This window comes from Canis lupus, chromosome 1 (genome assembly GCF_011100685.1).
Source record: "Canis lupus familiaris isolate Mischka breed German Shepherd chromosome 1, alternate assembly UU_Cfam_GSD_1.0, whole genome shotgun sequence".
NCBI lineage: Eukaryota > Metazoa > Chordata > Mammalia > Carnivora > Canidae > Canis > Canis lupus.
Window position 1 is genome coordinate 54,962,133 of NC_049222.1, and position 26,276 is coordinate 54,988,408.

At 50.8% G+C, this 26,276-nt stretch overlaps 1 protein-coding gene across 6 annotated transcripts in view; it reads right to left on the reverse strand.

Annotated features, from left to right (window-relative positions):
• Positions 1-1,413: 1,413 nt before the first annotated feature.
• Positions 1,414-26,276, reverse strand: part of RPS6KA2 (ribosomal protein S6 kinase A2) — a 345,143-nt gene continuing 320,280 nt past the window's right edge. For all 6 annotated transcript variants that reach the window (XM_038526526.1, XM_038526528.1, XM_038526530.1 and 3 more), the window contains 7 exons: positions 19,935-20,024; positions 17,952-18,110; positions 15,901-16,062; positions 12,985-13,061; positions 10,953-11,070; positions 6,334-6,471; positions 1,414-4,818 (listed from right to left, as the gene is read on the reverse strand). In XM_038526526.1, coding sequence (XP_038382454.1) covers positions 4,693-4,818; positions 6,334-6,471; positions 10,953-11,070; positions 12,985-13,061; positions 15,901-16,062; positions 17,952-18,110; positions 19,935-20,024 — 870 coding nt within the window. In that variant the 3' untranslated portion in view covers positions 1,414-4,692. The remainder of the gene's footprint in view (positions 4,819-6,333; positions 6,472-10,952; positions 11,071-12,984; positions 13,062-15,900; positions 16,063-17,951; positions 18,111-19,934; positions 20,025-26,276) is intronic.

Below are 26,276 nucleotides of genomic sequence, written 5' to 3' on the forward strand. Positions count from 1 at the left end.
CTGCAGAAGCTGGGATCCCTGGGTGGCACAGCGGTTTGGTGCCTGCCTTTGGCCCAGGGCGTGATCCTGGAGACCCAGGATCGAATCCCACATCGGGCTCCCGGTGCATGGAGCCTGCTTCTCCCTCTGCCTATGTCTCTGACCCTCTCTCTCTCTGTGTGACTATCATAAATAAATAAAATAAAAATTAAAAAAATAAATAAATTAATTAAATCTTTAAAAAAAAAAAAAAAAAGAAGCTAGCACACCGAAAAATGCAGTCCTGCTGACACCTTGACTTTAGCCCCCAAACCTACCTGGGACTTCCGACCTCCTGAGCTGTGACTTGAGGGATTGCCATCTCACCACCAGGCGTGTGCCATGGGGTCTGTAACATGGGATGGGGGCGCTGCTGGCTGCAGACATTCCCCCCTGTAGCTGGGGGCATCTTGCATTTCCTGTTGGCTCTGGGAGCTTTTGACACCCCCACCTGTGCAGTGAGCCTGAAGGGTTTCTGGAAGAAATTCCCCACACTCTGCTGGGGGAGCAGCCCAGAAATTGGTGGCAGAAAGGTGAATGTGTGTCTCTCACTCGTGGCCACTCAGGAACTGACCAAATAGGAAGAAATTAGGTTGGAGAGCTGAAGACCAAGTGTAGCTTCTTGTTTTATTTCTGTATAAAGAGGAGATGGGCATGAGGACGTCAGGTGGCCGTGCACAGAACGAGATATGGCAGGGACAGCCTCCAGCAGCCCACCCTGGGTCACCTGCTTCACTGCCGACACAGCATCCCCTGTCTCCTGCCAGCGCCCATCCCATCACGTGGCCTGGCTCCATGCAGAGTGCACACACATACACAGGAACATGCATGTACACCACACACACGTGCACATATGGAACCACACATATGCATACACACATGCGTGTACAAGGCATACACAAACACACAACACACACAGGTGCATGTACACATGTGCACACACACTCTACACAGGCCACATAAGATACACAATATACCACACATACACGTGTACATGTGTAACCACTCACATCCCACACATGCAGGTACACACAGGCACACAACACACACCACAGAGATGCACGCATATGCTCACACCACTCATGTACAGGAATATGCACATACTGCACAGGCATGCACATGTGCACACACATGTTCATACGCTACACAATGCACATGTGCATGCATTCACACGCAAGCCACACATGCATGCAAAGCCCCAGCATGCCCACGCACACGCACACAGCTCTCGATGTGGAGTGGATGGCCGTGCTGTCCCAGCTTCCCTATGACGATGCCACCTTCCAGCAGCCCGAGGACAGAGCGAGGGACGGGGGGAAAGTAAGATGCTTGTCTGCAGACTATCATTGGCAACAACACAGAAAGTCCAAAAATTATTGTTATCCTAGAAAAATATTACACTTCATAAAACCCATGTTTATTCCAAAAAAATCTATTCAGAAAGTCTGGAAAGCGTAATAAATATCTGTATAGTGGCCGCCCATCTCAAACATAAAATACAAAGCGTGAACATAAGAATGACCTGTAAACACAAATGCGGGCTTGTAAACAAAGTGCTGAGTCGGGGTCTGGGTGGAAAGCGGGCTCCCCGTGGGCGACGGCGGTGGTGAGTTCGAGTATCCCACGTTCTTCCGAGCTCTGCGAAGCTGCGCTGGACGCTCCTCCAGTCTCCTCACCACCCAGGGGCCTGCGGTGTCCTTCTCCATTCTTGAATTTTAAGGACTCTTGGAGAGGTGAAGGGCGACAAACCATCGGGAAAGAAAAACAGAGTGCAAATCAAGTTCGTCATGTGCTTGAGAGGATCAGTCAGGCGTGAGGCAGAAGTCCCAACGTGCGGCTTTGGGGGTAACACCATTTATGAACAATACTGGCTAACATTAAGTACTATTATCACTGAAAACGCTGGACAGTCTTCCAAGCATCAACACACACGGAGTTAAAGTCACGGACAACCTGACCTAAGGACACAGGTGAAGTCTCACTCTTGCCCAAATTTGACTTGGGGGCGGCATGTGTGGGGGGCTCACCTGGATGGGGCGAGCCAGGTGTTTCCATCAAACAGGGGGGCGGGCAGGTGGGGAGGAGACCGCAGGGAGTTCCTTGGGGGGAGCTCCCGGGCTCGGTTTTCTAATGACAAAGTCCGTGGACTATGATCCAGAGGGGGGTGGTTCCCCGTGTTTCCAGGGGCAGCGATCTGACTTTCCGGGCACTCTGGCTGCTTGTGCGAAGCCCCCGGGGTGCTCCGGGCTGGGGTAGGGGGTTGGGGTGGGGGGTGCCCTGCACTGGGGAAGCGAAACGAGAATAGCCCCTTCCTTCACCCAGGACTGCTGCTGAGGACGCACAGCCAGGCCGTGCCACTCAGGAATGGGCAGCTCAGTTTCAACTGTGATACTGACTTCTCTAGGCTGACTTTCTGGAAGGGTTTCAAGTATCACCGTGTTCTGGATCAGGTGAGAGAGCAGAGGTATTGTACAGACATTCAAGTAGACTTGGTTCAGCAGGGCAGGTGCCAGCGGTGTCTCTGCCGCCGCCACTGCACGCCGGCCCTTCGCCAAGGGCACAGCGTGGTGCCAGGTGAGCCCCGGGTGGCTCTGTGGCTCTCGGAGTGTGCAAGGTGGGGCTGCGTGCATGGGGGCACTGCAAAAGGTGACAAGCAGAAGCCGTGGCGGAGAGCACAGGCTGGCCCCTCTCCCTGCCTGCTCCTGGGCTCCTTCCCTGGGGCCTGCAATACTCTGCACTCAGACTTTCCACGAACAAACCACCTGCCGGGTGGCACACCTGGGCCCCGTGAGCGCGGGGCAGAGCAGTGGCCCCATGGCAGACAGAAGGTACAATGACCTCTGTTGGTTCCCAGGAGGGCAAACCCGCGACCTAAGGGCTATCCAGTTTTTCCTAAGCTACTACTAAGAGATAAAATAATTCAGACCTAAAGCAAAACTATTGTGAACCAAGGCTTTGTGGCTTTGGGGAGAAGCATTTTCTATTGAGAAAGTGTGAAAGATGCCTACGGAAGCTTTGTAGGAAACTGGCTCATGAACCTGCCCCCACCTTTACGTCTCTGGGGAGAAAGGCTCACAGAATAATGAAAGCTTCTGAAATAAGTTTACATTTTAAGGTCTGAAAACAACCGGACCCAGCTAAGGAGTTTTAACAGAATGTGGCATGTTGCTTTTTTGTCTTTTTGAAGTGGTGTGGTTGGTTGAGATGGGGGATGAAGGGAACAAGGACTTACGTCTTCTTAGTGAGACCTGGCTGAGGACCACAGGTGCCCCGCATCCAGCCGAGGGCAGTGGGGCATCCTGGGCTGGCTTGGGGGCACCGGCGATGGGGCCGGCAGGAGGACACGGGGGAGGGGGGGCACATGCGCTCTCCCCTCTGGCCTGGGCAGCGGCACTGAGGCTGTCCCGGTTTTATTTAAGGAGGAACGCACAGGCCCCCCCTCGGCACCACGCCCACCGCTGTGCATGTGTCCCCTCCCCTATGCATGCGCCCCCTCCCGTGGGCACGCGTCCCTCCTGCGTGCACACACGCACCCCAAGGGAAACATTAAATGTCACTGCAACATCAGGTGAAAAACAGAAACACAAATGTAACACAAAAGCACAGCTTCTACAAAGTGCATCCCTACCCTGGGGAACCCATCTTTCAGCTCCCCTCTGGGCCCCAGGGGCAGCCGGGCCTCCCGGCCCCCTCCTGGCTCCAGCAGGACCGAGCACGCCTAGAAGGGAGGAACAGAGCTCCGGGTGCCAACGCTCACGGATCTCCCGGGGGACAGAGAGGGAAGGCAAGCACAGCGAATCCACTGCTTTGGGAGAGCACAGAGCCTGACCTGGGGTCGCGGGGCCGGTGTCAGGCCCAGTGCATGCTCTTGCGCTTGCTCTCTCTCTCTCTCTCAGAAGCTGGGGCGACCTTTCTTGGCTGGAGCCAGGGCAGGAGCCTGGACCCCCCAGCCCCGCAGCCCCAGCCATGGAGGGACAAGGACACAGGGTGGGGGACACAGGCCATGGCTGGCTTGTCCCCAGAGGCATGCGGATCTTATGAGAGGAGGTTCCCATGGCAAAGGTGACACCTGCTAGTCCTGGGCTCTTCCCTCATTCGGGTCTGTGACCCTGAGAGAACACCCAGCACCTCAATCAGAGAGGAAGGGCAATGGATGAGGGCTCTTTGGATCATTTGGAGGGGACCTGGCATCTACCCCTGGGTGCCATCCGCAGACCCCATCATTCTGGCCACCCCAGAACCGCAGAGGCCAGCCCCTCCTGGGAGGCCGTGCCATGAAGGGTCAGTGCGCCGCCCACCCTAATAACTAGGACGCGTGTGCGGAAATCTGACCCAGTTACTGGCTTTATCATTGGAAAAAATATCTCTCTATATAAATATAAGCCATGATCGTAAAAGACCTCCAGAGTCTGAAGGAACCCTACAGGCCTTGGGCATGGTGGTGTGCGCTGCAATGAGCCCGTCTGGCTTTGCTCGGGGTAAGGAGGCGGCGAGGTTGGCACAGCGAGGCGTTGGGAGGTCACCGGTCTGGATCCGATCCAGGCTGAACAAGAAAACGTGGAATGAGCGGAGGCAGCCGAGCCTTGCGGTCGGGCAGTGGTCACCCCGGCGGTGCCCGAGACGGGGGCCCAGGCTGGCACCGAGGACCCAGGATGCTCTGCGGGGCCTGCTCCACTATAGCCTGGTGGACGTGAGTCTCTTCATGCCCCTGCGCTGAGCCAGGTTGGACGACAGCACCGGCTCCAGCCGCGGGGCCTGCGGAGTTCTGTTCAGAGCAAAGTAGGTGGCGGCCATGGCACCCTGCGGAGGGAAGGGAGAGGGCAGGTGACCCGGGCGCCCACCCAGTCCTGAGCGGGGACCTCTCCCAGCCATAGTCCCTGCCGCGCAGCGGGGAGGTACCTCGTCCTGCATGCCTCGGGGCGAGGAGTGCCATGAGCTCACCATGCCCAGAATGCTCGGGGGCCTCATAAATGACAGTACTTTCGTTCTATTACCGTGTCCCTCTACATCCAACACCAGCCTTCAGTTGTGTTTATAACTTGGGGTATTTCAGATCCGCATGGAGCCTCAGGATGAGGTTGTAGGACCCGTGCCCTGTGGTGTGTTGCCACACTAGCTGGATTTTAGAGGACCGGTTTTACCCTCAAAGGACTGACCCTAAGACCTGGGAGTGGTGCGGCTTCAGTCCTTCTGCACAAAGCTCCAAGCAGCCTCCACCAAGCATGTGAGGCAAAACCTACTTGTTCCCATTGTGTAGACCCCCCCAGTCCTCGGAATGTCTGTCAATCTGTCTGGATTGTATAGTAGAGTGCCAGTGTATCACGACTGAGGTGGCCAGAAACCATCGCCTTGCCATCGTTAGGTCTGATGACACCTGGCTTCAGTGACTCTATTAATACTTGTACTGCAAGGTCAGAAATTGCAAAGCTGGGATCACCAGATGGCAAGGGTCTACACAGAGATCCATTAATTTAATGGGCAGCTCTTCTGTAGGTTAAGACCTATTGATCCCTGGGATCATCGATGCTGCTGCGTCCTGATCTTTGTTCCCTCTGCAGGGTCCCAGGGTGTCAGGATGCACTAGTTTAAGAGGTGTAGCTGGATGGCACATTGCCTGAGCTCTGGGACACGTCTCAGAAAAACTAAGTAAGGCAGTGGTGGCTTGGGGTAGGGGATGGCAGACCGGAGCCCTCAGCCCAGCCCAGTGCCCCTGCTCCTGGAGGCACACTTTTACTGTGTCACAGCAGCACCTGGCCACTTGCATATTATCTGGAGGTGTTTCTGTGCTACAGGAGGAGATTCAAGGAGCAGTGACAGAGATCACTGCTCGGGAAGCCCACAGCGTTTACAGTCTGGCTTTTACAGAGACGTCTGTAGACCTCTGCTCTAGAACGGAGGGCTTTGGATCCCTGACACATGCAGGACTCCCTCCACCTCTCTCTCTCTCCCTCTCTCACTGCCTCCCTCTCTGCCAGTCTCCAACCCCATCTGTCTGTCTGTCTCTGTCTTCTTCTATGTCTGTCTCTGTTCCACACTCATGCATGTGCGTGCACACACACACACACACACACACACACACAAAGCTTCAATTGTTAACAGATGTTGTAACTCATTCAGAGTTCTGTGTGTGATTGCTTGCATGGGAAGAAATGTTTAAAAGCAAATAAATTAGGGGGATACCCATTCCTGCCTCTTACTGGTTCCCTATCTGGTTCCTACACTGTGATTTCTTTAGGTTAATTGGAAAGAGATCATGGCAACTTTCCTGCCCCCCGCACCCCACACCATCTTGCTCTCATGACGACACGTCCGCACCTTCACCAGGTGGACGTCTTGTCGGCTGAGCTGGTTTTGCGACAGGTACTCTCTGTTCACAATCCACGGGTGTTTCAGGACTTGAACCGCTGTCAGGCGCTGATGAGGATCCACATGGAGCATCTTGGACACGACGTCCTATGAGGGAAGACAACAGAAGCTGGTTCAAAGAGTCTCCTGAATAACATTCCTTCATTCCCTCTCATGGCAAAACCTCACCACTCTTCTGACTGATTCTCTGCATTTTGGGGCCAAATGTTTACTTTCAGCTTTAAAAGTAAGTGAATGATTTTTGAATTTTAATTATCATCGCCTTGGTGGCTCACTCCAGGCTTTTATTGTATTAAAGATCTTACATGTAAAGAGAAATTGAATATAGAAATGTTGAATGGTGCATGTAATTTACTGAACTGCTACTTTAGTAAAAATGCTATCCTTCCAAGCGGAGAAACTAAGTAACGACTGTCCCACAGATACAAACCAGTTATGACAATGGATGTAGTGACATTTTTGTTCGCACTGCCCACAAACATTTGCTACGAATCATCATCAGCCACAGAGCTGTCCATCTGTAACCACTACGTAGGTCAAATGGCTAATGTCCAACAGGGTGATTTTCTTTTTTTTTTTTTTTTAAGATTCTTTTTTTTTTTTTTAGGTTTTATTTATTCATTCATGAGAGACACAACACACACAGAGAGACAGAAACACAGAGGGAGAAGCAGGCTCTCCGGAGGGACCCCATATGGGACTCAATCCCAAGACCCTGGGATCACACCCTGAGCCTAAGGCAGACGCTCAAACACTGAGCCAGCCACCTAGGTGCCCCAGGGTGATTTTCTTTTCTTTCTTTTTTTTTTAAATAAAATAATTTTTTATTGGTGTTCAATTTACCAACATACAGAATAACACCCAGTGCTCATCCCGTCAAGTGCCCCCCTCAATGCCCATCACCCATTCACCCCCACCCCCCGCCCTCCTCCCCTTCTACCACCCCTAGTTCGTTTCCCAGAGTTAGGAGTCTTTATGTTCTGTCTCCCTTTCTGATATTTCCCACACATTTCTTCTCCCTTCCCTTATATTCCCTTTCACTATTATTTATATTCCTCAAATGAATGAGAACATACACTGTTTGTCCTTCTCCGATTGACTTACTTCACTCAGCATAATACCCTCCAGTTCCATCCACATTGAAGCAAATGGTGGGTATTTGTCGTTTCTAATGGCTGAGTAATGGGTGATTTTCTTATTTGAGTCTAACATAATAACAATAAAGATTCCTACAACTGGCTCAAAGACAAAGCTCCACCTCACATATTCACACATTGCACTACACGTATTTGCATGTGCGCGCACACACACACACACATGCGTGAGGCACCTGTTTTCAAGAGCCATCGGGCTTGTCCCTGAAGGAAAGAGAGCCAATATCACTGTCCCTGTTTTGCAGAAGACGTTGACATTGATAGTGATCAAACGAGTGGCCAAAGAAGAGCCATGATGAGAATCCATGCCTTCCTGCTCGCTTGCCCACCTTTCCCTGGTATTCCCACAACATTTCACAGGGAAATAAGGGAGTTAGTGTCTGTACATAGTATGACGATGGCGGACTCGACAGAATTTCTGGTCATAAACCACAACAGAGAAATACTATAGACTAATCCAATATCCTTTTTAAAATAAAGAAATCTGGGACGCCTGGGTGGCTCAGTGGTTGAGCATCTGTCTTCAGCTCAGGGTGTGATCCCGGGATCCAGGATCAAGTCCCACGTCGGGCTCCCTGCATGGAGCCTGCTCCTCCCTCTGCCTGTGTCTCTGCCTCTCTCTCTGTGCCTCTTGACAATAAATAAATAAAATCTTAAAAAAATAAAATAAAGAAATCCAATGCCTTTTAATGTTTGGTAGCACTGATCTTGGTAACTTCTTGAAACAAATACCCCCTGGAAGCAGTATGGTTCCCATTTTCCCATTTCCAGGTGTAAAGCTGAAAGCAGAGAGACCTGTATTGTTTGCTCAAGATCTCACAGTAAAGCAATGTTTCTAGGCGGGACATGCAGGATGTGCAGTGACAACCCCATGGATCCACAGGCTGTTTCTGATTTTGGAGGACTGGAGGTTTTGTCATATGTTTGGTGAACACAGAGAGGGGAAAAGGCATGGGGCAGGTGAGGCTGAAGATATGGTGCTGACAGGGCAGGAAGAAGTCGTCAAGGTCCCAGGAGGCAGTGAAGCCCTCTGCCGGCAGCAGCAATCCTGATACTTGACTACTTTCCTGACACCTTCCTCCTGGCTCTCACTCCCACTTCTAAGGTCACCTCACAAAGAAATGTGGTTTATGACCAGAAAATTAGATGGTGGGTCTCATCCAATCCAGCACCTGAGTCCTGGTCTATACTCATTTGAGACTGAGTGGGTGGATGGCAACACTGGGAGTGTCAGGGTCTGACACACGGGAAGTGCTCACTAAATGCCAGCTGCCTTCTCTGCCATCACCTCTGTCATGACCTCCATCATCACCTCTGCACCTCCTCCACCAACCCCTCTGTTATCTCTTCCACCATCTCTTCTACCATCATCTCTATCTTCTCCATCATGCCCTCTGTCATCTCCTCCATCATTTTCTCTACTGTCTCTTCCATATCTCTTCTATCATCTTCTCTACCATACCCTCCGCTATCTCCTCCACCATCTTCTCCACCAACACCTCTAACATGATCTCCATTATCACTTCCACCATCACCTCTGCCACCTCCTCCACCATCCCCTGCCTTCTCCTCCATCATCTTCTCCATCATCACTTCCACCATCACCTCCAGTGTCATCTCCTCCATCTCTACCATCACCTCAACTATCATGTCTACCATCTTCTCCCTCATTCCCTCTGCCGCCTCCTACACCATCTTGTACAGCATCCCCTCCACCATCACCTCCATTAACACTTTTACCATCACCTCCACCATCTCCTCCACCATCTCTTCTACCATCATCTCCACCATCACCTCTATCATCTCCCTTTGCCATCTGCTCCATCATCTTCTCCACCATCCCCTCTGCTATTTCTGTATGAGGTCACACAGTGATGATGATGGCGGCACTAGATTCAGAACCCTAGATGGTCTACTCCTCTGTCACATTTTATAGTAACACAGGAAATAGACTGTTGATGCTGCTTCATACTAGTGGTTATGTTATCATTTACTATTTAACTAGAGAGGAATTGATGATCTCAACTGAAAAAGATTAAGCTTGATGTTTCTTTAAACAGTTTGTCACAAATAGTGAAGCACAGGGAAGCCCCATTGTCAAGTGTTATTTTTTTTTAAAGATTTTACTTATATATTCATGAGAAATGCACACACACACAGAGGTAGAGACATAGACAGAGGGAGAAGCATGCTCCTCGCAGGGAGCCCAATGTGGGGCTTGATCCCTGGACCCAGGATCATGCCTTGAGCCAAAGGCAGACACTCAACTGCTGAGCCACCCGGGTGTCCCACAAAGTGTTTTAAATAAATACACCTTTGTTCCAGAGTTCTCCTTGATCCATCTGTGATCATTCAGGGCACTCAGTCTGCAACATCACTAAAAGTGTGATGGTTAATTTTATGTGTCAACTTGGTGAAGCCACAGTCTCCAGTGTGTGGCCAAACACCAGTCCAGGTGTGGCTGTGAAAGTCTTATTTAGAGGAGATTCACATTGAAATCAGTCAACTTGGAGGAAAGCAGATGACCCTCCATGATGTTGGTGGTCTCATCCAATCAGATGGAAGCCTTAAGATAAAAAAGACTGAGGTTTCCCGAGGAAAAGGGAAGTCTGCCAGCGATGGGCTTTGAACTCAAGCTACAATGCCACTCTTCCCTGAGTTTGCCACCCACTGACCTATTCTGTAGATGTTACACTCATCAGCCTCCACAGTCTCGTGAACTGATTCTTTTTTTTTTTTTTTTTTTTTTTTTTTAGATTTCATTTATTTATTCATGAGAGACACGCAGAGAGACGGGGGCAGAGACACAGGCAGAGGGAGAAGCAGGCTCCATGCAGGGAGCCCGACGTGGGACTCGATCCGGTCTCCAGGATTAGGCCCTGAGCTGAAGGCGTTGCTAAATCACTGAGCCACCAGGCTGCCCTCGTGAACTGATTCTTAAAATAAATCTTTCTCTCTCTGTATCTATCCACATCCTATTGGTTTCTGTTTCTCTGGGGAACCCCAGTATATCAAGACTGTAGAGAATGTGAAAAGTGCTATAAGAATAGTTTTGCGGGATCCCTGGGTGGCGCAGCAGTTTAGCGCCTGCCTTTGGCCCAGGGCGCGATCCTGGAGACCCGGGATCGAATCCCACATCTGGCTCTCGGTGCATGGAGCCTGCTTCTCCCTCTGCCTATGTCTCTGCCTCTCTCTCTCTCTCTCTCTCTGTGACTATCATAAATAAAAAAATAATAATAAAAAAAAGAATAGTTTTGCAAAAAAAATTTTTTTTAAATTAACTAAAAAAAAAAAATCTATGAGATAAAATACCCGAGTTATTTATATGAAAGGCATCCTCTAGCTTCCTCACAAATACAATGGTTAATACTGAATCTCCACACCTGAGAAGCAAGAGTGCTTGGAAACACTCACCTTTGCAGCATCTGAGATTGAGTCCCAGTTCCCTCCAGAAAGGGCATACTTCCCACTGCCAATCCGAGCCAAAATCTCCTCAGGAGTATCATCTGGTCCATTTGCAAACGGGGTAAATCTGCACAATGAGAGAATGCATGGTTACGAGCTGTCATTTTATGACCTACAGTAAAGTTTACAGCTTGATATTACCTCTCTTTTTGTTGTTGTTCATTTTTTTCTTTTAAGTAGGCTCTGTACTTAATGTGGAGCCCAATGTGGGGCTTGAACTCAAACCTGAGATCAAAACCTGAGCAAGATCAAGAGCTGGACACTCAACCGACTGAGCCACCCAGGTCCCCCTGCCTCTTTGCTGTTAAAAATAATAGCTCTTTCTTTGCCACTGTGCTCCAAATCCAGGATTTATGGGAAAGTGTCACTTATTTCTTATTCTTTGTCCATCTTCTTTACTTGCTCAATGCTGTATGTCAATAAGACAAGTGTACAAAACTCTGGGGACCCAAACATGAACATCCTTGGACTGTTTCTGGCTTCCCTGGTGACAGTGTATGATAGTGGTTTGCCCAGTCATTTGGTTTCCACAGTGAGACTGTGGTAAAATGGAGGAGAGCCTGAGATTTGAAGTCTGAGAGACCCACCAATAATTGGTTGATCTATTACCAACTCTGGTTCTCTGAAAAATTAATTTTTTAAGACTCAATTGCAAAATGGATGGAATAATGCACCCACAGGGATCTATATGGAGACATATAAGATGCCATGTGCATTTGCCCTACTGTGAGTTATCCTGTCACTTCCCAACATAAACCAGGGCATGTCGATACATGCCTTCCTAGAAAAGGAATTCTATGCAATCCTCACGGCACTTCTTTTTTTTTTTTTTTTTTATGATAGGCACACAGTGAGAGAGAGAGAGAGAGGCAGAGACACAGGCAGAGGGAGAAGCAGGCTCCATGCACCGGGAGCCTGATGTGGGATTCGATCCTGGGTCTCCAGGATCGCGCCCTGGGCCAAAGGCAGGCGCCAAACCGCTGCGCCACCCAGGGATCCCTCTCACGGCACTTCTTTAGTGGCAAAATTTGTGATCTGAGGTTTCTGTACAGACAACGTATCAGGAGAATCACAGGGAAATCTAATGGTGTGACGTCAGGAAGGGCCGAGACGCCTTCCCTGCTACTGTGTCCTCAAGGCCCAGCCCCAGGCTCACGTGCCTGTGTTCTTTCACTACAGACACTGATCCTCACTTATTACAAGATGCCTCATTACAACCATAGAAAAAGTTGGCTGCTCCCATTAATTCTTGTGAGGGCATTTGCCCATTTTGCTCCAGTGAGCAGTACTGGATGGTCTAGAACTCCTTTTTTCTTCTATGCAAGTCCTTAATAAACTTAAAAACATAGGTCCCTGTGGGTTTCATAGGATCCTAGACCTTTAAGGCTGGAAACCACAAAGTGTCCTCTCCTCCTTCAAAAGTGAGGAAAGTGAGCCAATAAAGGTCAAGAAGTCCAGCCCAGAAGCGGAGCTGGGGAGGGGCAGACCTCAGATTGGGAGCAGATGTGCACACAGCGCACCCAACCCTCCAGCTGTACCACCACTGGCCGTCTCGTCTGATGGCCACAGAAGACAGTCACCTGCCTTCACCTGGCTGCCTTCCTTGAGGTGCTGTTTGACCAGGAAGATTTCAGGAGTGCTTCTTAACTCAAGAGGATGTTTTTAAGAGATATCTTAAGGGGGTGGCATGATGCCAGGGAGAATGTGGACATGTGCTCAGAGGCTTGGGTTTTTGTGGATGAGCTAAAGTCTGTGTTCCAGTTTCCTAATTTTGGAGACACATTTTGAAGAAAGCACATGGCCAACTTTCTTAATCCTGGTCCCTAGCTGTCCTGAAAGGGCTAAGGAAGTGTTTACCCAAGACCTGGGGGGGGAGGTGGCTCCCCACCCTTGCACCAGGGCAGGGCTGAGACGCCTGCCCCATGATGTCTCGGGCAACCATGCCTTCGTGTGCTGACACCTATGGGACGGTGTGCATTACCCCGCCAGCATGGTGTATAAGAGGGTCCCCAAACTCCAGATGTCACATGCTGCATCGTAGCCTTGCCGCTTCAGGACCTGGAGGGGGGAAGCAGACAACAGATGAGCAACAGATGAGCACTTGGTGAAGAAAGTTCGAGTTCACCATGTGTTATTCTGATGAGACCATGAGCCGGGTCAGTGGGAACGGGGGACAATGTTTATTAACACAAAGTCAACTGTGATGCCCTATAGTAGGATTCCCCAAAGATCAGTGCATACGTGGGAACCACAGCTCTTGCTAGATATGTGACAGCTTGGAATCACTTAATTTTCAAGGCAGAATTTAAAAAAAATTATGGTAAAGTCTACATAGCATAAAATTTACCAACTTAATCAGTTTTAGGAGCACAGTTCAGTTACTCAACCATCCCCACCATCCATCTCCAGAACTCTTTCCTCTTGCTAAACTAAAACTGTCCCATTACACGGTCACTCCCCACATCCCTCCTGCAGCCCCTGGCTTCCACCCCCTCCTTCCATCTCTATGGATTTGACTGCTTTAGGGATCTCACATGAATTAATCATATAGTAATCACGCTTCTCTGTCTTGCTTATCAAACATAACAAACATAATGTTCTCAAGGCTCAACCATGTTGTACGTGGGACATAATTTCTTTCCTTTGTAAGGCTAACACTCCATTGTATGAATGCACCACATTTCGTTCTTCCATTCAGCTGTTGACAGACATGTGGGTTGCTTCCACCTTTTGGCTGTTGTGAATAATGCTGCTTTGCACGTGGGTGGGCAAATGTTTGTTCTTGTCTCTGCTTTCAATTCTGTTGGGTATTGGCATTACTGCATCACATGGTAATCCCATGTTTAGCTTTCTGAGGAATAGAAGAATTTTCTTGTGTCCCAGGATTATATACTTCAAGGGAGGGCAATCCTCTGATATATTTACAGTTGAATAACAATAAAGAAAGCAGCATAAAGACTCCTGGATACTGGATTTAGCTTTACTGGATTTAGGCAGGAGAGCTGTGTTTAATTTTCTGAGACACAAGGACAAGGATCCCAGCGTACTGTCTTTGTATCATTGACGCTGATGCTGTGCACTGTGGCGGCAGCGTGGTAGGTGGTCAGCCAACACAGGAAAATTAGCTGAATGTTCACTGTTGAATCCCATGTGTCACTAGAGGAGTGACCTTCAAAACTCACTTGAACACATTGAACCTGTTTTTTTTTTTTTTTTTAATCCATTAAGTGTGATGCCTAGCATCTACCTTGTGTACTTCATGTGGCATATGATGGTAAAAGTAAAAAATATTGGTAAGAGTGCTTTGTAAATGATAAAGTAATGTACTGATTTATTTTATAATTGCTAAAATAATATTATTAATATTACTAATGATCAAATAAGGCAATAACAGAGGCCTATAAGCAGATTATTTTAAAGGGGACCACAGGTAGCATCTGGGTAACCTAAAAGTAGCCTCGCAGCTTACCTGTGTAGGCTCCATGCCCAGCTGTATCTTGTTTCAGCACCCTGCTGTCTTCCTCACGACCACTGGCGGGGGCTACCTCACAGCTTGCAGACCCACTATGCTGTACCAGCGTGCTTTTTCTTCTTCTTCTTCTTTTTTTTTTTTAAAGCAGGCACAAGGGACGCCTGGGTGGCTCAGTGGTTGAACATCTGCCTTTGGCTCAGGGCGTGATCCTGGATCGAGTCCCACATTGGGCTCCCTGCATGGAGCCTGATTCTCCCTCTGCATGTGTCTCTGCCTCTATCTCTATGTATCTCATGAATAAATACATAAAATCTTAAAAAAAAATAAAGTAGGCTCCATGCTTAGCATGGAGCCCAAAGTGGGGCTCGAACTCATGACCCTGAGATCACGATCTAAGCTGAGATCAAGGGTTGAACACCTTTCTCTTAGGACTTGCTGTGTGATTATTGGGCCCTCGCCAGGGCGGTTATGGTCCAGTTTCACCAATAGCTAGAAGGATCCACACAGAGTCCAATGTCTATTTTCCTTCCTGACCCCTCATCTCACCAGCCACGAGCCTGTCCAGTCCTATGAGCCTCTTGGATTTTGTTGCTTACTTAAAACATGAAATTTGGTTTGTCTTCATAAATGTATCAGTGACTTCAGAACCTAACAAAACCATCCCCAGGGAGCCTGGGACAAGTGTACAAGATTCTTGGAGTCTTGGGATGTGGGCCAAGAACCCTCACCTGCAGATCACTATGGGGCTTCTTATTAAATCCCATAGCATTTGGGGAGCCTGGGTGGCTTAGTCAGTGAAGTGTCGCCTTTGGCTCAGGTCATGATCTCAGGATCCTGGGATGGAGCCCCACATCGGGCTCCCTGCTCAGTGGGGAGTCTGCTTCTCCCACTCCCTCTGCCTTCTGCTCCCCCTGCTTGTGTCCCTCTCTTTCTCTCTCTCTCTCACTCTCAAATAAATAAATAAAATCTAAAAAAAAAAAAATCCCACAGTACTGGCTTGCTTCTACAGTGGAAATCGGTGTGGAGCAGAACTCTGGTACAAGAAGGATCCACAAACAGTCTCCCCGTCTGTGCAATTGTAGGTAGATTTCTAATCACAAGTGACACAGGTGACCTGTTAGCTCCCCTCTGGGTGGCATGAAAGACTACCTGCGTTATTTCTCAGTAACTCCTGGCAAATACGGGGATCTGACCCAAATGGTCTACAATTTTATTTAAAAACATCACCATCAACAATTTTACAAATTGGAAAATAAAATGAGAAAATAACTGTGTTTGAGCAAGTTCAGTGGCTGGTTCTTTTCGGACTCATTTCTATGCCCTAACATCACTGCTGAACTAAATCAAGGCGACTCCAATGAACTAAACAATCCACCTCTTCCCTTGAGGTAGGAGAGGGCTTATCTGCCGCCTCAGACGTCTTACCTCTGGGGCAACGAAGTTTGCTGTGTAGCAGGGTGTCATCAACAGTCCGTTCTCAGCTCGGAGCTGCTTGGCAAACCCAAAGTCACAGATTCGGATGGATTCAGGGTTTCCAGACTCATCCATATACAGTATATTACTCGGCTTCAGGTCTCGATGAACCACCTGGAAAGGTAGCAGGTCCAGGTTGGAGCAGGGAAGGGAGAGGGGGATGCTTTCAGAAGATAAAGGTGGTTTTGTTGGAACAATGATTCTGAGCATGTCCTGCAGCTGGAAGCCAGTCAGCCTGGATGCTATATCCTTTAGGGGCCAGTCTTCCCTTCTCTCTTTCTCTTGCACTGACACTCTCGTAAGTGAGTAAGCAGCTACCCCAAGTGAAATAATTACATACAGGGAAATGGTGCACTGAGGTCAGGTGATGAGCATAAAAAGATTTCTAGAAATGAGTGTTTATGGTGTGCCTACGATGCTCCAGCATGATGAGGGGCTGGGCTCAGCACACAGCGAGGCAGACACGGAGCCTCCATCGTGGGGCATGTGACCAGTGCACAGGGCTCAAGCGATTCCTGGGAGCCCTATAGTTGCATGCACCTGGGCTGATGGAGGTGCAGGGTGCTCCAAGCATGAGGGACAGGGTCAGAGAAAGCTGTCCTGACACCTCAAGGCAAAGCAGCTATTGGGGGCACACAGCAATTTCTTCTGAAGGGGACAGAGGATGATTGTAAGCACACACATGTGCCCCCCCACATCCTGGAACCTGCTCGTCTCCACTGTCCTGTTAAAACCCAGGGAGAGGAGGTAGGAGGGAAGGTGAGCAGATGCACGAGGGCACCCAGCTTGGTTTACAGAGGCCTCTAAGGCAGGGGAGCAGGAGAGTTTTGGGGCCAGGCCCATTACCTCTTTCATTAAATAGAAGCCAATCTAGAAAAACCATCATCATCATCCAAAAGGTTTTCCCTAGGGACGCCTGGGTGATTTAGCAGTTGAGCATCTGCCTTCAGCCCAGTGCATGATCCCGGGGTCCTGGGATCGAGTCCCACATGGGGCTCCCTGCATGGAGCCTGCTTCTCCCTCTGCCTGTGTCTCTGCCTCTCTTTGTGTCTCTCATGAATAAATAAATAAAAAAACAAAACAAAACAAAAGGTTTCTCCTAAAGTGACTGTTCTGGGAAGGTACTTCACACTCACAGACCACTGGGTGGCCACAGAAAGGGCCTGTGGTGCGGTCCTGCAGGGACATCGTCTGGTTGGAGCTGACTGCATCTTAACCCTGATGGATCTGGGAAACAAACTAGGGGTGGTAGAAGGGGAGGAGGGCGGGGGGTGGGAGTGAATGGGTGATGGGCACTGGGGGTTATTCTGTATGTTAGTAAATTGAACACCAATAAAAAATAAATTAAAAAAAAAAAAACAAAAAAACCCTGATGGACCACATATGCAGAGCTGCCCAGGGAAGCACTGCCTGCTTCACGGGAGGTGCTGAGAGACTGGGACCAGAGACACAGCATGGGGCCTCACGGCCTGCTCCCTGCAGGCCGCCTGGGGCTGAGAGCATCAGGTCTGGGAGCAGAGAGCCAGGCTGGAGCCCGGGCTGTATCACACACTTGTGTGCAATCAGCCCTGGACGAGATCCCTAACTTTCTCGGCTCTAGTCTCTCAGTCTGTAAATGAGTCTCCCAGAACCTAGGACTGTGTAAAGGACGGCACGGAGCAGCGCCTGGAACCTGGTGAGGACCGTGGGAAAGCCAGCTCTCACCGCCACTGCCATCTGCAGCATTCCTCTGTGTTGGTTAAGGAGTTCGGTCTTAAATAGAGCAGGTGCTAAAAACTCCAACACTTCCCTTATCGAGCCCAAATATTTTCTCTCTAGACCTGGTCCAGGTAAACCTAATTTCTGTAGCTAGCTCCCGGGCACACTATGGGGGAGATGATCTCAGCCACGGGAGGGGCAGTTGTGATATGGAGGGAAGCCGGGGACAACTGGGGTTCCCGGCTCTGGAGCGCATGAACGCAGCCCGTGGGCCACAGGCTGCTCTGGGGGCGCGGCGGGCTCACCCCCTGGGAGTGGAGGTAGTCCATGGTCTTGGTAATGGTGCGCAGCACGTCGCTGGCCTCCCGCTCCGAGAAGTAGCGCTGCCGGAGGATGCGGTCCAGGAGCTCTCCGCCGCGCATCAGCTCCATCACCAGGTACACGAACTTCCCGTCGTCGTAGACCTGGTGGGGGGAGAGGGACATGCAGTCACCGTGGCCGCCCCCCTGCCCGCCGTGGGGGCAGAAGGGCAGCCCTGGGAGGGGCACAGGCCGGTGCAGAGGCCCGGGGCTCAGTGCCCCCTCCCGGTGTAAAAACAAGGCCCCGGGTGAAAAGAAGTGAATGAGTGTGGATGGCCGTTCCAGTCACAACCTGACGGGGCTCTTAGGGAAAACCAGCTTGCATAATCTGCTGCAAAGCAGGGGATGAGTCAGCGAGGCCAGGAGCTTGCAAGGGTGGGATTTTAGCTGAAACAAATCATCCCGATTCGGCCCCCTCTTGGCCGTGGAGACACTTAGAGGTGGGGCTGGGCTGTGCGCAGAGCACCGTGCTGCCGCCGTGGTTTCTCCAGAGCGGGGCGCTTCAGCCTTCAGTGTGCTCCCCCCTGGAGGGGGTCTCGTTAGCAGGCAGCGACCTGTCCAGCAGCCCCCAGGGGCCCTCCCTGCCGTGGCACGGTGGACGAGACTCGGAGCATCCGGAGCCCAGTCCAGGCAGGGAGGGGAGGCAGAGGCAGGCAGGACCTGCCACATTGCAGCCAAGCTTTTGTCTCAGAGAAGCAATGGAACTAAGAGCTTTGTTACACCACCTTCACTCTCATGAACTTAAAAAAAAAAAAAACAAAAAAAACCAACAGCCCCCCAACCCCTCTGCTCTGGCTCTTTTCATGACACGCTTATGTGGGCACCTGTCACCCTGCCCGCCAGTGCCCAGGTGCCAGAAGGACCTCGTGGACATGGGGCAGAGCACCCAAACATGAGTGATTTTTAGCTTACGAATTGGTGAGTTTCCAGAACAAATCACTAAAATCATTTGTCTGACCCTGAGCTGCAAGATGTAAAGTTGGTTTCGGTGTATTCATTTCCAATTTATGAACTCAAAAAAAAAACCAACGCTCTCTGCTGTTGAGAATGTACGTACGATGGCATCCTTGCCTCAGAATCACTCACCCCAACATGATAAATGTGGTTTGAAAAGCTTAGGAGGTTTTCAAATTAGCTGATTTCGGCTTGTGGATCTTAACATAGAAATCAACACCAAAATGGGCGGAGGTGCCCGAGACCCACGGGGGAAAGCTGGGTTCACTTGATGCACATTACCCTCGGCACTTGTTTCACATCCGTGTTGTGCTAGTATTTTGCAGTCCCCTTGCTCCAGAAATGACGGGGCCCAAGGGGAAGTCGAGGTGGCCTCAACATCTTGAGGTTTTGGGTTTGTGACACTGGAGTCATTCTGGAGTGTGAGGGTGAAGGTGGTGAGGTGAAAACTGTGTCCCCTGTGGCCCCAACACCACAGCCCCGTCCTCTGTGCCTCCGATGGGGTGGATTCCTGCTCCCGCCCCTCTCCCAGGCCGGGACCCCTCATTGCCCAGCAGAGAAGAAGGAAGCTGAGAGAAGCCCCACGGCCAGAGCCGGGATCTGGGGTCTCGGGTCTGACCCCGCCCCGTCTCATCCACTCCACGCTCTCCATTTCTTTAACGTTTAGGAATGGCACTGAAAAATAATAACACATCTGGATTAGAATTTGCACCAGCGTTCTCTTCCTCCCTTATATTCTACATTATCTGACTTGGGAGGAGTGGGGGTGGTGCTGTCAGAGGGATGGGGGTGAGCAGTCCCACGACTCTGGTGATTTTGGGATGCACGTGGCCAGAGCCAGAGTTGGGGGGCCCTTGGGGGGCAGCCACCGTGGTGGAACCACGAAGAGAGCCTGCACCAGACCAACGCGAGCTTTGGTGCCAGGTGAAAAACGCGAAGCACAAACAGCATCGCTGCAGCGTGACGACCACTTACGTCTTTGAGGGTGATGATGTTTGGGTGCTGCCCGTACCTCAGGAGAATCTCGATCTCTTCCGAGGGGTCTCTTTTACTCTTATCGATTATCTGGAACAAGCAGAGCATGTGACTTGAGGCTTTGGGACGGTGTCAGCCAGCGCGGACCCCTCCCACCCCTCCTCCCCTCCAGCTCGTGCTCAAGCGGGACCCGGGACAGCGGCCTAGACGTTCACGGCAATCCTCTTGCCCAACTCTTGCATGAGAGAGACATTTATAAAAAGCAGGCATAAGCCTCAGCCGTGAATTCTAAGCTCTTACAGGGTTGGGTAGAGGAGGGTGGGTTTGAGGAGCTCACATAGGCACCACCAAATAACACAAGGTGCTCTCAGCCCCCACGGTGGGCTCGGAGTTGGTGGCCTGAGCTCTTTGGCCAAAATGAGCCTCCAGCTGCTGCTTGCATCTCTCCTTGCTCTGTGGCTACACACCAGCAACAGAGGGTGAGCAAGTGCAAGGTTCTCCCCCAAGAGACTCCACGGCTGGCAGGGATGCCGAGTCGACTGCTGGGCCTTAGGCACACAAACGTTCCCTCCCCTCGGCCACCCAGCGTCTGTATCCCACGTTGTAGGATGACACATAAAATCCTTCCACCCATGAAAACAGATGGTTTCCAATGACAGGATGAGGTGTCAGCGAAGAGAAGCCTACTTCGAGCAGGGGTCATCTGTTGGCTGCTATCTCTGGTTTACTTACGCCCTCGCTCCCACTTTTATGTGGACGGAACTGGTGGTGAGAGAGGACCCCGTCCAAGAGAATCCCAAGCACATGTGTTAGAAACAACACTCAGAATGGAAGTCCTTCATACTGTTCTTGAATATTAGTTTCCCCTGATTTAAAACTATTTGCTATTTGGAGAATGTGCAATCATTTGACTACCAGAGTAGGAAGGAGAATTGCTTTTACTTTCTCTCATGTCAAAGACTCTAAGCAGAGCTTTGCGTGAAACTCAGTCTTTTGTTTAGATGAACACAGAGAGTGCTTGGCAGCAACTGACTCACTGTTGGAACGCTGCCCCTGGACACCCCTCGTCCCTTCCCTCCGCTGTCAGGAAAGATCACCCTGGTGCCGGTGCCCACGCTCCTCTCCCCATCTCTCCAGCCGAGCTCCAATGACACCAGCGCCCCAAGACCACAAGCCCAGTGATGCGTGTTGTTAAACAAGCAAAAAGTAAAGCTCCTTTTCTTGACACATTTTTCTCCTTTTGCTGCATTTAACTCCAATAAAGTTCTCATGTGGGCACCAGGATTGCTTCTTTTATTGAAATAAGCTAACGGATAATACATTGTTCTAAGGGAGAGCCTCTTAAAATTTTTTTTTAAAAAGATTTTGAGAGACAGAGAACACATGAACTGGGTGGGGAGGGGCAGAGGGAGAAGCAGAGTCCCCGCTGAGCAGGAAGCCTGACGCAGGACTCGATCCCAGGACCGGGGGCTCATGACCTGAGCCAAAGGCAGATGCTTAACTGACTGAGCCACCCAGATGCCCCTAAGGGAGAGCCTTTTTGAAGGCTTATTCAGCAGAGTGGGGGTTCCTTAATATTCTGCTTGGACTGAGTGCTGGTCAGTGGGGTTCTAGGACCACTTCTACTCCAATGGCCCATGGGATCGTTTAATCTCTCTGGGCTGTAACTGTCTCTTTGAAATTTGAGAAGGTTAAAATACATTAGTGGATTTAAAAAAATTAGTGGTAGATTCATTGTTTTTTTCAAATAAAATTTCATGATAAAAAAGGTGTATTTGTAGCACAAATCTGTTTTGTCACCCTCACAATGGAGGTGGAAGTGGGAAGCGTTTCCTCCATTGCCAGTGGCCCAGCAGGCAGTTACGGGGACACATGGAGTGGCTGCGCACACAGCGCGTCCAACAGGAGCTGAACCATCCTCCTTCCTCCTGTGGTGTCTCCCTGTGGTCGAGCTGACCGGAAGCCAGAGAAAAGGCAAGGCAGGGTACTGTGATGAGGCCTCTGGGCACAGGGCACGGGGGAGGTGGGTGTACAGGGAGGTTGGGGCACCCAGCCTGGCAGGGAAGTCCTCTGGTAGAGCCGCGGCTGGCACAGGTTCCTACAGCTGCCCCGCTGGCTTGCCACCCTCCCCCTGGTCTGGGCAGGACGGACAGGGGCCCACACAGCTGCACGCTCTGGGCAGACCCAGAGTTTGGATCCTGACCGTTGTCAGCAAGTGCTGGCTGCTTTTACCCACAAGTCTTTTTCTGGGAATTTTGTTTTCAAAAGGTAAGAAGAGTCCTCACAGAGATGCTGAGCCATGAGGCATGATTACTGGTCCCCGAGCCCAAGCTGGTCTGTACCAGGGCCCAGACGGCAGGGCGCAGAGAGAGGTCCTGAGCAGAGTATTTAGACATGTCAAGGAATGAAGTTCCCCTCCGTGGGCTCGGTCTTCTGGGATTGCCATCGTTAGACTTGCTTCTAGATCAAGAAAGCACTGGTGGTGGATCAACTTCCTTATTCTGAGAAGAATACTGCATTGTATATAATCTTGCTGCAGCAACATAACCAGGAAAGAAATTCTCAGCAAATGTGTTTCTGAGCAAGGCCGGCTCTCTGCCATGCTGGTGCTCAGATGACCCTGGCGGGCCACAAAGAAGGAGTCAGGAGGAACGGCGTCTGTCCTTCTCACCAGCAGTGGTGGCAGACAGCAGGCAGGATGCCGCCCGGGCTCAGCCCCCAACCACGGCCGGTCAACCAGCCTTCCACGGTGTCACTCTCCAGCCAGCTGCACATCTACGGGGCTCAGTGAGCACACCTGTGACACAAGGGATGGCACACAGACTGTCTCTGCACGTGAAGCATATAGATACAGACGCATCAGGTGCACTTCTTGTGTCGTTTCCCTTCCTTCCTTCCTTTTCTTTTTTTTCCCTTTCTTTCTCTTTCTCTCCCTTTCTTTTTATTTAATTATCTATGTGAGCTCTATGCCCAACGTAGGGTTTGAACTCACAACCCTGAGATCAAGAGCCTCATGCTCTACTGACTGAAGCCTCTCCTTTTGGAAGAAATTAAGATTTCCATGCTGATCAGTTTTCCTTCTAAAAATAAGCTCTATTCATCACAAACATTTGTCTCCATCCTATTGCATTTTTGGAGAACTTACCTACACATAAAAAAATGAGCACAGGAACGCTAATGCTATTGTGAACAGTCTGTTGAGAGCACAAGGCGGGCTCCATGTCAGGACAGCCTGCCCAGCTCCCGGAGGACGTGGGTCCGCCCCACGTCCTCCCTAGAATTAAGGACTGGGTGACACAGACTCTCATAGTTGTAAGGATCTTACTTCACTTTCACCTGAGTGTTTTGCTAAAGCAAACTAGAGTTCTTCTAATAACAGAACAAGATGCTCCTGAAGAGAAGGCTTGTAGGTCCCTCCAGGAGGAGCTGGCCGTGGCTCACGAGGGGCATCCATCCATCCCTCGAATGCACCTTCCAGCCCGCAGGACTTGGATGAAGAGGTGTCTGCTTGTCTGTCTGCAGATGACAAGGGCCAGCAGGAAACACTGACGCCCAAAGCACATTCGGCTTCAGACTCTTCAGCCACATGGTATTTTTGTGGCAGCTTCTGGTTCCTTGATCGGTAAAACACCTCAGTGGCCAGGTTGTGAGATCCCTGAGGACAGGTCTGTGTTCTCAACCACAACCTACCCGTGTGTCTGCTGCCGAAAGAGCGTTAATAACAAATGATGAAAAGGAATGAATGCAACTGGCCTAGTGAACAAGGGATTCTGTGCAGAATAAAATGTGTTCCATGGACAAGAAATGCTCTACCAACACCTGTGTTGTCAACGCTGACAATACAAAAGCCAAAGAAAGGCATGAAATGACTTGGAATGTGAAGGAAAGCTCCTGACTGATATTTCTCTCTTTTTATCACCCTGGTCCTTGACACCACCAAGTATCTCAGTGGGGGTGGACAGATGGGAAACAAGGTATGCAGTATGTCAGGTTAAACATGGGGGCCATGGAGTATGGGTGACAGGACAGGAGCCACAGGGGGTCGGGGTGCAGTGGGGAGGCCCGGACGGAGAGCAGGGACCCCTGGAGATGAGGTGGCCGGCTCTGGGTCTCGGGGAGGAAAGTGCTGGCCCAGGGAAGGCAAGCCTGTCACCCAGGTAGGAGCGTCAGGTGTTCTGGGAATAGCCTGGGGAGCTGAGTCCAGCTGGAGAGGGGGCTTGAGAGGGGGACAGGTAACAGGCCTTGCTGGTGGCTGCTGCCCGCCTAAACCCCCCGCAGTGGGATGGAAGACCATAGGAGGGATCTTGAGCAGAGAGAGGAGACGGCATGTACGTTGTGAAGACTGGGTTTTGGCTGCTGTGTGGAAGAGGCTGAAGCAGGCAAAGGTGGGCCTGGGGGCTGCAGGGTGTCTTGGGGCCCCAAAGGCAGGATGTGGGCCCCAAAGACGTCGCATCCTAACACCTGGAGCTGACAGATAAGTTGCTGTGCTTCCAGGAGGAACCTGACTGAGTAACTGGAGACGCTGGGATCACCTAGATTACCAGGTGGAATCAACCCTGTCACAAAGGCAGGCGAATGAGAGCCAGCAGCCGGAGAACAGCAGGGAACACACAAGAAAAGGCCCCTTGGATCCAGGGTCACGGGGACCCCCACTTTCTCCAGTTCCACCTTTGCTGTAACGTTTAGGGAGCTTAGAGGCTCATTCAAACCACGCAATTTCCTTGCAGACCCTGTGACTTGGGCTTTACATTTACTACCGCCCCACCCCATCTGCCCTGCGTGGCTGTCTCATTCTCTCATGACCTGGGTGACCTCTCATGCTTCCCTGAATTCATGGAAGTGAGCTGGAGTGGAGGCTTCGGGCTTCGCCCCTTGGAAGTGAGAGGCAGCTCGCTTGGATGGACCTCAGCTGTGCCCCTTACAGGCTGCGTGTCCCTGCGTGAGCTGTTAGGCTGTCAGCCTCTGTGCCCTTGAGGGGGTGTCATCATGGTGTCGTGAACATCGGCTGGCTTAACCCACAGAGCGTCTCGGGTTCAGTGAGTTTGGCACACGGCGAGTGCCGTCCCTGTCATCATCATGGTCGTCCTAACAGAACTTGCGCTAAGTCTGAATTCTATCGGGCAGCCCCATGGCTCAGCGGTTTGGCACGGCCTTCAGCCCAGGGTGTGATCCTGGAGACCCGGGATCGAGTCCCACGTTGGGCTCCCTGCATGGAGCCTGCTTCTCCCCCTGCCTGTGTCTCTGCCTCTCTCTCTCTCTCTGTGTCTTTCATAAATAAATAATCTTAAAAAAAATCTGAATTTTATCTAAGGCTTGCTGTTCCTGGTCTCATGAACTTCAGGTGTTGCTTCGTGACTGATGTTTGTGTTTCGAAACTGAGGATCCAGGTGGCAGGAGCGGTTCCTCGAGTGTGCGTGTTGGTTCTTTGTCCTGCAATCGGTACACACCCCAGTTGTTTGCAGACACCATCTGGAACTCCCTCTCGGTTGCACCTACGTGGGCTCCTGAGAAGTTGGGACATTGACGGACACAAGGCAGCTTCTCCACAGTGAATGAGCCCCGATATATTCCCATGGCTCTCCCCACAACACAGGGCCAGGAGCCCTTCCTTTTAGACAAATTGGCTTCCTAGGCTGTCTAGAACGCGAGCCGGATCACGCTGAGCCACAAAGACTCCAAAACATAAAAACCAGAGACCCTCTTCAGCAATTCGTGTAAGGTGCGTACAGCACCTTTGATAGAATGAGAGAACACTAATGATTTTTTTTTTCGATTCAAATAAACCTCTCCCCTTCACGTGCGGCTCAATCCGAGTTACCTTCTGCACATCACAAGTGATTCCCTGTTAACCTCAAATTAAAAGAAAGGTGCACTTGTGCCCGGCCATCTGTGCAGTTTTGTGTCATGTCATTTCAAAGTCCTGTACAAGCGCATCTCCTCTCCTCGCCTTCTGGGGCTGGCTGTGAACGTGAAGGTGAACTTGGATCGTGCATTGGACTGTTGAGCTGCGTGCCCCACGGAAACAGCCTGGGTGCTGAGAAAGTGGGGCACATCTGTTCCCCCATAATGTGCCTGACACAGAGGAGAGGAAGAGAGGACGTAAGGATTTTCCCATCTGCTCCATCAGCATGAGGCAGGTGCACCGGTGGGATGTCCTACGCCGTCAGCCCCAGGTGGTGCCCTCAAGCAGGATGAGGGGCAGCACCTGCCTGACCGCCTGAGGCCAGGCTCTCCCACTGGGAGATGCTGGGCAATCCAGCCTTGTCTATCTCGGCAGGGAGGGAGGGACCGAGCCTCGGATTCAGACTCCAAACCAGCATGCACTGAGTCCCTACTGTGCGC